General features: G+C 46.5%; 1 protein-coding gene across 1 annotated transcript; it reads right to left on the reverse strand.

Moving 5' to 3' along the window:
* Window positions 1-1,552: 1,552 nt before the first annotated feature.
* On the reverse strand, window positions 1,553-12,400 carry LOC141212733 (uncharacterized). Its single transcript, XM_073665041.1, has 5 exons — window positions 12,179-12,400; window positions 11,972-12,095; window positions 11,791-11,888; window positions 11,503-11,593; window positions 1,553-3,471 (listed from the first exon to the last, which is right to left on the reverse strand). The coding sequence occupies exons 1-5, from the start codon at window positions 12,398-12,400 to the stop codon at window positions 2,459-2,461; spliced, it is 1,548 nt and encodes a 515-aa protein (XP_073521142.1). The 3' UTR covers window positions 1,553-2,458.
* Between the last annotated feature and the right edge of the window lie 234 nt (window positions 12,401-12,634).

Consider the following 12,634-nt stretch of genomic DNA (forward strand, 5'->3'; position numbering starts at 1 on the left):
AGGCTGACGTATCTGATAGGGACGTCACTGCCACAGTTCCTCCTGTGGTGGAAGACGGCGAATATGAAATTTCGCGTATCTTGAATTCTAGATTGCATAGAGGGAGATTACAATATCTTGTCTCCTGGAAGGGTTTCGGTCCCGAAGACAACTCCTGGGTAAGGACGGATGATGTCTCTGCTCCTAGGCTTGTTAAAGCTTTCCACAGGAGGTTTCCGGATAGGCCTGGGCCTGGAGGATCCGGATGATCCTCATAAAAGAGGGGGTACTGTTAGAACCCTCCTGTTAGTTTTTTTCCATCTTGTGTTTTGCGGTCACGTGACCATCTGCCTTTATATTCCAGCTCCGCCCTTCTGGCTTTGCTGGACTTCAGTGTTGTTTGACTGTTTTGCTAGCCTGGGGCTTTGGTGCCTATCTCTGTCAGTTTGCTTGGTCCTCTGGGACCTCTAGTACTTTTTGTCAGTTTGTCTTTTGTGTTCTACAACAATTTCTGTTTAGGTGTCCCATTCCTTAGTTCTTTTAGGGACCCCTCCCTTATTTTTATAGGTCTTCATTCAGACTAGCCGAGGACTAAGGCGGGTCTGTTCACAAGGAACAGGCAGCCCGCTACATCGTAGGGATTCAGCTTAGTCTTACTGTAGGGACAGCTTTCCCCTATCTTTCCTTAATTCTTGTTGCAGATCATAACAGATGCTTTTCCAGAACTGGACTGCCTTCTTTAGATGTTTTTTTTGGCAAAGTCTAATCTGGCCTTTCTATTTTTTAGGATGATTAATGGTTTGTACCTTGTGGTGAACACTTTGTTTTTGCTCTCATGAAGTTTTCTCTTTTATGATGGACATACACAATGAAATATATACTTCTTGAAGAACGTTCTTCACTTAGGTTGATTTTGTGAAGTGGCATTTCTTCATCAAGCATTCTGCAATAATCCACCACTGTTTTCTTCAATGGACCTCCACGCCTCTTTGAGTTCCCACTAACCAGTGCTCTTTTTTTTTCTTTTATTGCAGAATGTACCAAACTGTTGATTTGGGGATGCCTAACATTTCTGCTATCTATTTGATGGATTTATTCTTTTTTTTCAGTCAATACTAGGTCTCTTTCACTTCCATTAAGAGCTCCTTTCCGTGTTAGGGGTTCACAGCAACAGCTTCCAAATACAAATGCCACAAATGAAATCAGCTACACACCTTTTATTTGCTTAAGTGATGATGGATTAACGAGGGAAAAACCCATGAAACCCAGCCAATGAAAGAGCATTTCAGACAATTGTCCAATTACTTTTGGTCCCTATAAAATGAGGCAGCTCCATATTAAAGAGCTGTAATTGCTAAACCCTTACTCCACTTAGGATGTGAATACCCTCAAAGTAAAGCTGAGAGTCGGAACTTTAAGACCAGATTGATGACCAGATTGATTGTTTCTTGAATATGTTTTGGTAAACAGCCAAAATGGCAAAACTTGTGTCACTGTCCAAATATTTTCTGGACCTATCTAAAAGTGCTACTGACATAAAATTCTCACCAAATGTCAGTTACAACCCATCCAATCCACACAAGCAAAGAAGTCAAATCATAGATGGCAATAAATTATGTGTAATAATGAGAAATGACACAGGGAAAAAGTATTGAACTCGCTTATTGAAATGTATTTAATGCTTCGTACAAAAGCCTTTGTTGGTGATGACCGCTTCATGACGCCTCCTGTATGGCGAAACCAGTCGCATGCATTGCTCAGATGTGATTTTGGCCCATTCTCCCATACAAACACTCTTCAAATTTTGAAGGTCCTGTGGTATCCTTCTATGAACTCTGAGCTTTAGTTCCTTCAATACATTTTCTATTGGATTCAGGTCAGGTGATTGGCTGGGCCTGGTAGATGGCAGCAGATTTTTATCAAGAATGACTCAGTACATTTGTCCATTCATCATTCCTTCAATTATATGAAGTTTTCCAGGGCTTTATTCCCACCTTCAAACTTCACTGTTGGTATGGTGTTTTTGGGTTTAAATGCAGTGCCTTTGGTTTCCAAACATGGCGTGTATTATGGCATCCAAAGAGTTAAATTTTGGTCTCATCTTACAAGACTATATTTTCCCAGTATTTCACATTATTTTCTAAATGTTGTTGAGTAAACTTTAAACGCACTTGAACATGCTTTTTGTTCAGTAATGGAATCTTGCGTGGTGAGCGTGCGTGCAGGCCATGGAGGTTGAGTCCATTATTTACAGTTTTCTTTGAAACAATTGTATCTGCTGATTCCAGGTCAAAAACACTTACAATAATCTTTAGAAAACGAGTCAGCGACTGGTACAGGAGGAGAGAGGACCCTGCCTGTGAGGGCTCACAATCTGGTTAAAACACTTCCCACATTCTGAACATGAAAAAGGCTTCTTTGTGTGACTCCTCTGGTGTCTAACAAGATGCGATTTTATATTTAAAAAATATCCCACATCCTAAACAAGTTTCTCCTTGGTGTGAGTTTTCTGATGTGTGGTAAGATTTGATTTCCGCATAAAACATTTTCCACATTCTGAGCATGATAATGGCTTCTCCCCTGTGTGAGTACTCTGATGTCTATCAAGATTTGCTTGACGTTTAAAACATTTTCCACATTCTGAACAGGGAAAAGGCTTTTCCCCTGTGTGAGTTCTCTGATGTATAACAACATCAGATCTCTGGTTAAAACATTTCCCACATTCTGAACAGGAAAAACGCTTCTCCCCTGTGTGACTTCTCTGATGTTTGATAAGACTTGATTTCTCTGTAAAACATTTCCCACATTCTGAACAGGGAAAAGGCTTCTCCCCTGTATGAGTTCTGTGATGTTTTATAAGACTTGATATCTTTGTAAAACATCTTCCACATTCTGAACAAGAAAAAGGCTTCTCCCCTGTGTGAGTTCTCTGGTGTATAACAACATCAGATCTCTGGTTAAAACATTTCCCACATTCTGAACAGGGAAAAGGCTTCTCCCCTGTGTGAGTTCTCTGATGTTTGATAAGACTTGATTTCTCTGTAAAACATTTCTCACATTCTGAGCAGGAAAAAGGCTTCTCCCCTGTGTGACTTCTCTGGTGTCTAAGAAGATGTGATTTCCAGTCAAAACATCTCTCACAATTGGAACAAGAAAATCTATTCTCAGCTGTGCGTACCTTTCGATGTTTAAGAAAAGACTTTTTAAGAGGAAAACTATTTCGATATTCAGAATGTGAAAATGGCTTCTTTGCTTTAGGAGCAGCTCGTTTTTTGATGCTTATTTTGTGACTATGATTTTCCTCAGTAGTCGGTAATGAATCAGAAGACAGGACCTGTTTCAAAGGATCAGGTGATTGATCTTTGCTGTGAAGGGATGATGGTATATCTGGAGTAATGGCATTCACTTCAATTGTATTCTGTGGGATCTCAAGATCAACAGATTTAAAAATTGAAGATGTCAGCTGTCCCTCTGATCTCCTGGTACAGTCATCTGCCAAGAATAAAAACATTTATTATTTATGAATAACATATCCTTAAAATTTATATTGTTGAATATTTCTACTTAAACTTTCATTAAAAATGGCAAGTTATGTAAAAATATTGAATTATTCAACAGAACAATAGCTCACAGTGTTATAGAAAACCTTATAGCATGAACCAGTAGAGTGTGGTGTTCAACGGTTTATTCATTCTGCCACCCAAGTAAGGAATTAGGCTGTGTGCCCACGATGCTGTGTTAATGCGTTTCCGCGGCTGCTATCCTGCCGCTGAAACGCATTAAAATCGCTTGTCAAGAGATCTGGCATGTTTCCCAATGATAACCCGCATGTGCTGTGCACATGCTGTGAAGATTTCCGCTTCAGATTATCATTGCCGAAGCATCCGCAACACAGCCAATTTAGGAGCGATTCCACACCAAAATCGCGCCCACTGACTTGCATTGAACCGCAGAAAACAAGTATGTATAACATCTATACATACGGATTTGCTGCGGTTCAATGTGCGCATGGTACCCGGGCCTGGGAGAGGAGACTGCTACTCTTCTCATCTGATTGCTGCTCTGGCTGATAACAGCATGAGCAGAGTGGAGGGTAGAAGCAGCAGCCTGCTTTTCCGAGCCCGCGTAACAGCGTGAGTAAAAAAATAATTAAAAAGTAAAAAAATAAAAAAATACCTTCATACTCACCTCACAGTCGGCCCCCAGTGTCCTCCCAGCGGCGATGCTCTCTCCTCGGCAGCCCGCGGTGTACTGCCAGGACCTGCGGTGACATCATTTATCAGCTGATGGTCACACGACCATCAGCTGACCGCTGACATCACCGATCAGCTGGTGGTCGCGTGACCATCAGCTGATAAATGATGTCACCGCAGGTCCTGGCAGTACACCGCGGGCCGCCGAGGAAAGAGGATCGCCGCCGGGAGGACAACGGGGCGGCCGGAGAGGTGAGTATCAGGGTTTTTTTTCCTTTTAACTTTTAAATAATTTTTTTTTTACTATAGACAGCATGGGAATCTATGGACATTGGTAGATGCAACATTTGAAAGCATAACTTTCTTTTACCTACTCCTCATAAGTTGGTCACACAATATAAATCCATGCCAGTCGCATGGATTTATATTGTGTGACCAACTTATATTGTCAAGCCCTTTTCCAAAAGCATTGTGATGCTCAAAATCGCTTGGAAAACGGCTTGAAAAAAAACACATGCAAAAACGCATGTAAAAACGCTTCGAAATGCATGTAAAGTAATGCGTTTTTTCTGCCAGGGAGAGGAAAAAAAGCTCAAGAAATTTCTGCTTCAGAACTGCACTGTGGGCACATACCCTTAAAAGCCACTAAAAAATGTTATGTAGGTGAAAATAACACCAATAAAAACTTCTACTCATCTCACAAAAAAGCCCCCACTCAGGTCCATCATCTCTCAATGGAAAAACAAAGGTTTCCACATTATTAGCGGCTCAAAGGTTCTTGAAAAACAATATGGCTTCCATAAACCAATCCAGCAATATCCGCTCTCCCAAAGTCAGATCTCCCCCTCACTTCTGAGCCTTGCAGTTCGCCCAAACCACATTTAGCCTCCATGTATTTGGCATTACTATAGTGAGAAGAACCCACTTAATTTACGGTGTGTGTCTCCTGGAGCACAATCTGGGTGTTATGCACACGCCCGGGCTAGAGCGGCGTGTGCATGTGATTGGTAGTGATTCCACTGGACCGTGCCGGAGAGTGAATACCTGGAGGGGCGTAACTAAGTATCTGCCCGATCCGACCAAGGTGGCACGACGGCATACGACGCCAGAGCACCAAGGAGGAACCGAGCAGAGGGACCAGGTGCCACTCCAGGACAGACCCCGGACACGGATGTTGACCCACACAGGGGAATACAGGAACAGACTGGTAGACTGGCACACAGACTGGGATGCAGGCAGGCGGGTATGCAGGCAGGCGGGTATGCAGGCAGGCGGGTATGCAGGCAGGCGGGTATGCAGGCAGGCGGGTAAAGATAAGCACAGCTAGAGTGCAGACAGGGAGGCACTAGCAAGTAAGAACACAGGCGGGATAGGACCCAGTACACACCGGGACTCAGGAACAATACAGGCAGAGGGTTACAGGCAAGCACAGCTAGAGTGCAGACAAGGCTGAGCAGGGAGGACAGGGCTCTGTTCACACTGAACAGACAGGAAGGGAACGGGCATAAAGGCAAAACAGGTAAAGGATAGGAGAGAGTTCAGACTGGAACTGAGTGTACGGAGGAGACCGACACTGCAGCAGGATACAGGAGCGGGTCTGGGAATACTGCCCCCAGAGAGGCGGAAAGAACAGGCAAGGAGCGTGTACAGACAGGACAGACTAAAGAACACAGAAAGGACTCAGTTCAGACTCGGGAACTAATACCGTAAAGCAGGAGACATACAGGACACAGTTCAGACACGGGAGCTGACACCGCAAGGCAGGAGAAATACAGGACTTAGTTCAGACACGGGAACTAACACCGTAAAGCAGGAGACATACAAGACACAGTTCAGACACGGGAGCTGACACCGCAAGGCAGGAGACATACAGGACACAGTTCAGACAGGCCTGGAAATACAGCCTCCAGGAAGGGCGGACAGGGAAACAGGACGGGACCTGGCACCTTCAGAGTGCAAGCACACACTGAAAGAAACACATATGCACAGGCCGGGATAGAAGGGAGCTGCTGAGCTATATACCAAGTGTCAGACAGCGATAGGCTGAGGATGCACAAGGGGTGTGACCCACAGCAGGTACAAAAAGCAGGAAGTGATCGGGCGCCGCCCTTAAGCAGCAGAAACAGACACAGACACAAACAAGACAGCATGGAGGGAAGCCAGAGAGACATTCTGGACAGGAGATCAAGTGCGCTCTCTTGCACAGTGGGAGATGGACCACCATGCAAGGACGCCGCCAGGTATGTTACAGTACCTCCCCCCTTACGCCCCCTCTTCTTCAGGCCTGCCAGAATCTTCCGCAGGGAATTCGAGGACCAGTCGTTCACTGGGTTGGAGGGGAACAGAGACTTGAGGGTAATCTCTGCTTCGAGGTACATCTTGTCAAGCTCACAGGAAGAAATAGACGGGTTATCAGGTACATAATGAGGAAAAGTCACTGTCTCTTTGTTATCTGGTGGTACCCCGGAGGATTCAGGAAACAACTGGAGGTCCTCCGCCGGGTCAGAAGAGTACTGAGGCTCAGAGAAAACATCTGCTTCAGAGTACACTGGGTCGGACTCACTGGAGGAAGCAGGCGAGGTAACAGGTACAGGAAATAGGAAAGTCTCTGTCCATTCACCACCAGGTGGCACCCCGAAGGGTTCTAAACACAACTGGAGGTCCTCCGCCTGGTCGGAGGGGTGTAGAGACTCGGGAGTAACTTCTGCTTCGGAGAACACTAGGTCGGACTCACTGGAGGAAGCAGGCGAGGTATCAGGTACAGGAAATAGGAAAGTCTCTGTCCATTCACCACCAGGTGGCACCCCGAAGGGTTCTAAACACAACTGGAGGTCCTCCGCCTGGTCGGAGGGGTGTAGAGACTCGGGAGTAACTTCTGCTTCGGAGAACACTAGGTCGGACTCACTGGAGGAAGCAGGCGAGGTATCGGGTACCGAGTATAGGAAAGTCTCTGTCCATTCACCACCAGGTGGCACCCCGAAGGGTTCTAAACACAACTGGAGGTCCTCCGCCTGGTCGGAGGGGTGTAGAGACTCGGGAGTAACCTCTGCTTCGGAGTACACTAGGTTGGACTCACTGGACGAAGCGAGCGAGGTATCAGGTCCAGGATATAGGAAAGTCTCTGTCCATTCACCACCAGGTGGCACCCCGAAGGGTTCTGAACACAACTGGAGGTCCTCCGCCTGGTCGGAGGGGTGTAGAGACTCGGGAGTAACCTCTGCTTCGGAGTACACTAGGTTGGACTCACTGGACGAAGCGAGTGAGGTATCAGGTACAGAGTATAGGAGAGTCTCTGTCCTTTCGCTACCAGGTAGCACCCCGAAGGGTTCAGGAGGTCTCAGGGAGGACAGACCCTGGCGTGACTGCTTGCCTCTAAGTCTAGCACGTCTGGACTGCCTCTTGAGGTTGGGAGAAGTATTCCGGAAAGCGTAGTCACCCTGTGAGGATTCTGGGTGGGCAGTAGTCTCATTGGGCTGGAGAACTATTGCGCTACCCACACACATTACCTGACGGGGCTGCTCCGGGATATTGGGAAGTGAAGCTTCAGCAGGGGCTTCAGAGTTAGGGTCCTCGAAGACCATACGAAAGGCCACCAGGAAGGCCTGCAGGTCAAGGATGACAGGATCCCATGCTTCCCATAGGGGGGTGACCCATTTCAAGGCATCACCCGCTAGGTAGTCAATTATAAAGGACACTTTAGGCCAATCGGAAGGAAAATAGAGAGGGTAGGCCTTAAAGTGTAGCATGCATTGCTCCACAAATGCACGACACTGTCTTGGATCCCCATAGTAACGTGGCGGATCCGCAGGAACGAGGGCTGATAGATCCATCTGGACGGGTGCGTAATTCGCCTGGAACTCAGCTAAAGGAAATAAAAAATTTATTTATTTATTTTAATGCATATATCCGCTGGAAAACTTCTCAGAGGGCGAAGGCCGTGGGGCTCAACGGGAACCATGGCCTGAGCATGCTGTTATGCACACGCCCGGGCTAGAGCGGCGTGTGCATGTGATTGGTAGTGATTCCACTGGACCGTGCCGGAGAGTGAATACCTGGAGGGGCGTAACTAAGTATCTGCCCGATCCGACCAAGGTGGCACGACGGCATACGACGCCAGAGCACCAAGGAGGAACCGAGCAGAGGGACCAGGTGCCACTCCAGGACAGACCCCGGACACGGATGTTGACCCACACAGGGGAATACAGGAACAGACTGGTAGACTGGCACACAGACTGGGATGCAGGCAGGCGGGTATGCAGGCAGGCGGGTATGCAGGCAGGCGGGTATGCAGGCAGGCGGGTATGCAGGCAGGCGGGTAAAGATAAGCACAGCTAGAGTGCAGACAGGGAGGCACTAGCAAGTAAGAACACAGGCGGGATAGGACCCAGTACACACCGGGACTCAGGAACAATACAGGCAGAGGGTTACAGGCAAGCACAGCTAGAGTGCAGACAAGGCTGAGCAGGGAGGACAGGGCTCTGTTCACACTGAACAGACAGGAAGGGAACGGGCATAAAGGCAAAACAGGTAAAGGATAGGAGAGAGTTCAGACTGGAACTGAGTGTACGGAGGAGACCGACACTGCAGCAGGATACAGGAGCGGGTCTGGGAATACTGCCCCCAGAGAGGCGGAAAGAACAGGCAAGGAGCGTGTACAGACAGGACAGACTAAAGAACACAGAAAGGACTCAGTTCAGACTCGGGAACTAATACCGTAAAGCAGGAGACATACAGGACACAGTTCAGACACGGGAGCTGACACCGCAAGGCAGGAGAAATACAGGACTTAGTTCAGACACGGGAACTAACACCGTAAAGCAGGAGACATACAAGACACAGTTCAGACACGGGAGCTGACACCGCAAGGCAGGAGACATACAGGACACAGTTCAGACAGGCCTGGAAATACAGCCTCCAGGAAGGGCGGACAGGGAAACAGGACGGGACCTGGCACCTTCAGAGTGCAAGCACACACTGAAAGAAACACATATGCACAGGCCGGGATAGAAGGGAGCTGCTGAGCTATATACCAAGTGTCAGACAGCGATAGGCTGAGGATGCACAAGGGGTGTGACCCACAGCAGGTACAAAAAGCAGGAAGTGATCGGGCGCCGCCCTTAAGCAGCAGAAACAGACACAGACACAAACAAGACAGCATGGAGGGAAGCCAGAGAGACATTCTGGACAGGAGATCAAGTGCGCTCTCTTGCACAGTGGGAGATGGACCACCATGCAAGGACGCCGCCAGGTATGTTACACTGGGCACTATGTGTAGGGGAATAAAATGGCAAATGTACAATTTTCACTCTCCAACATCCACTGCGTGCTAATTTCCAGAAAGTGCCTCTGGAATCAAAATAATCGCTACGTTTATAGATTATTTCACTGAGGGTTATAATTTCCAAAATGGAGTCACTTTATGGGGATTTCTACTGCTCTGGATTTCTGCTTTTTTGTTTTACTAGGGCTTCTTCAAATGGTGGGTCCCATCTGCTCTGGGAGGGACCTGCTCCTGAGACGTCTGCTTCTGTCACCAGGAGCCGCCTTATTCATCCTGCAGGCGGCGCTGGTGATGGAAGGGACGTCGGAACCAGAAGCTTTGGGTGGCACATTCTCTGTCCAGCCACTACAATTAGGGTGCCTGGGACCAATAGTACCATCCAGTCTTGCAGTATGGATGTGTGTACTGTCCAGCTGGAGTAATCTGCTCCCTACTTCAGCCAGTTGGAAAGCACCACACCCTACTAAAGCTGGAAGCATATAGCCGGAAGCTGCCAGATACAGCCTTGTTCTCCTCTGGTTCAGTCCTCTGTGCTCAGCTCCCAGCTATTTGTTTCCTGTTGTGCAACAACCCGTTTACTGGCTACTCTTGTGTCTCCTGATTTTGTATTAACTCTGCCCTCCTGGCCCGGCTACCTGACTATTCTTCTTGCCATATCAGTCCACAGAACAGCAGGTAATACCATGGCCCAAGCTGAGGGGTCTCTGTGTAAGTCCAGATCCATGTAGAGGGGTTAAAGGATGAGGAGCAAGGCAAACCCAGGGATCTGGAAAATGGAGTAGATAGCGCCAAGCCTGTTTGTGATGGCCACGAACAGTGCCCCCAATATATTGTGTCTGTAAACTATTCCAGCAAGATCAGCATTCAAATAGCTAAATGTCGCTCCTTCCCTTCTTAACCTGCCATGTGCCCAGACAGTAGTGTACAACCGTATATAGGGGATTGTCAGATTCAAGAGAAGTTGGAAAATAATTTGTAAGGTCCATTTGTTTCCTATTATCCTTTGTGAAGAATTCCAAAGTTATCACCATATAAAGTGACACACGTCAGATTTGAAAAATGGGGGCTGATTTGGAACAGAAAACTGGCTGCAGGAAGGGGTTAAATCAGAGTATTTTGGGCAGTAGCTACTGTAGTCAAAAACTGTATAGAAAATAACACATCTACTGAAATGATCAAACTCAACAGTCTCCATCAGTAAAAGATGAGTAACTAGTGGTGAAACCTCTCTGGGGTAATTGGAGTATCGGGCTCGGTGGCTCTTGGCAATTTAAATTATCGTAAGGGCCAATATTTTCTGTCAGATGAGTTTCAAGAAGAAATATTAGACGTTCAAAGAGAACTTTTTATAATAGTGCAGAGCTGAGGTGTCTTACATTTAGCATAGAGATATATCATGGCACAGGTGTAATGTATTTTATGTAGTTTATCACAATCCTCTTTGAAGTTAGTTGGTTTTAAAAGAAATTGAAAAGTCAGGATAAAGGGAAACTCTGTTGTTATTGTACAGAAATTCACACTTGTCCCTCACTGCACATTTAATGTTGTCGATCATAAAAGTGAAGTTTGGCCAGAAAGACTGGACCTGGTCTTGTAGGAACCATATGAGGACATTCAGCAGCACAGAAGGGAGAGAAGGTAGATTCATCCAATAAGATATCAGGGATCTAGGAAGCCAACACCATCATTACCCTCCGCTTTCTCTTACAGACCATCATAATATTTTTCTTCAAGTGATTTTCTAACTTGTCAGCACATTCTACGTACACTGTCATTTAGCTTTGTAGTTTACAGATCTGGGCAGGTAACGGTCAGCGTCTCCTAATCCCAGGGGGTAAGTGGATTCTCGAGGTTGTAAGTTCTATAGAAAAGGGTTTTCAATGCCCAAAATCATTTGAACAGTTTTGGGTGGAGGTGAGTGTTGTGGTCTAGAGACAAAATGGTGATCACACGATTGTGATATGGCCGGACTACACCAGCGATAAACTAGCCACAGCCAGTGACAGAGGAGAATCTGTGACTACTGCGCATTTGGTGGTTACTACTCACCTAGGCGGTTATCTGTAGGAATCTCCTCTTTACACCGCTCATCACCCCTCACATATGTCTCTGTAGTATTAATATGGGTCAGATCTTCACCCTGAAACAAATATTGTAAAAGTCACAGACAGATGAGAAGTCACATCTATGATCAGCTCTAATCCTGCCATCTCCACCGTTCTCATTACACAAGTATAAAACATATAATACTGGTGGATAAAACAAGACTGAACACAAGACCTTCACAGCCGTCTACACATCAAAAGGGAGATCTCATGGCACCTTCTCTCCATCTACCTGATGATCCTGAGGAACATTGGGATCTTCTTGTTTACAGTCCTGTGGAAGAAGAGGATGGGGACATCTCTCTGGTGTTGTCCTCTTACTGGATAGATCTGGAGGAAACACATACAGGGACTGAATTCATTCTTTACATACAGATAATTATAGGCCGTGTGTACTTAGTCCTGTCTATTACCTGGTGATGTGAGGGGCTGGGGAACCTCCATCATGACGTCCCTGTACAGATCTTTGTGTCCTTCTAAATACTCCCACTCCTCCATGGAGAAATAGATTGTGACATCCTGACACCTTATAGGAACCTGACACATAAAATGATACAGTCATTCCCCTGATCCTTTCATAACATTACTGTATAATGTCCCAGCATTCCCAGCAGTGTCACCTCTCCAGTCAGCAGCTCAATCATCTTGTAGGCGAGTTCTAGGATCTTCTGGTCATTGATGTCCTCATGTATCAGGGGGTGAGGTGGAGGCCCTGTGATTGGGCTCAGAGGTCTTCTCCATCCATCAGACACAGGGTCCTGACAGCGCTCACTAGAGGTCTTCTTCACTACTGTGTAATCCTGGTTATGGAGAGACACAATAATAAATCTCACTCCAGACATTTCCAGAGTCCTCACCTCTCCAGTTCTGTCCATCTGTTATTCCCATAGATAAGAATGGTGTAATGTGACGTCATCAGAATCTCTCACCTCTCCAGTAAGCTGGAAGAGGATCTCTAGGGTGAGGTGTAATATCCTCTCCACCATCTTGTCTCTGTCCATATCCATCTTTGATGGGTCAATAAGGAAAATTCTGTTATATAGAAGATCTTCACTGAGAGGATCCGATATTGTAGG

This window comes from Phyllobates terribilis, unplaced genomic scaffold, assembly GCF_046119375.1.
Source record: "Phyllobates terribilis strain yellow unplaced genomic scaffold, ASM4611937v1 Scaffold_183__1_contigs__length_3771566, whole genome shotgun sequence".
Classification (NCBI taxonomy): domain Eukaryota; kingdom Metazoa; phylum Chordata; class Amphibia; order Anura; family Dendrobatidae; genus Phyllobates; species Phyllobates terribilis.

What these genes read in the sequence shown, in the direction of transcription:
- LOC141212733 (XM_073665041.1), bottom strand. Translation starts at nt 12,400, where the DNA reads ATGTCTGGAGTGAGATTTATTATTGTGTCTCTCCATAACCAGGATTAC. An exon ending in ATGTTCCTCAGGATCATCAG is followed by an intron (nt 11,594 to 11,790) that starts GTAGATGGAGAG and finishes TATTTGTTTCAG; the next exon opens with GGTGAAGATCTGACCCATAT. An exon ending in TCCTACAGATAACCGCCTAG is followed by an intron (nt 3,472 to 11,502) that starts GTGAGTAGTAAC and finishes TATTCTTGGCAG; the next exon opens with ATGACTGTACCAGGAGATCA.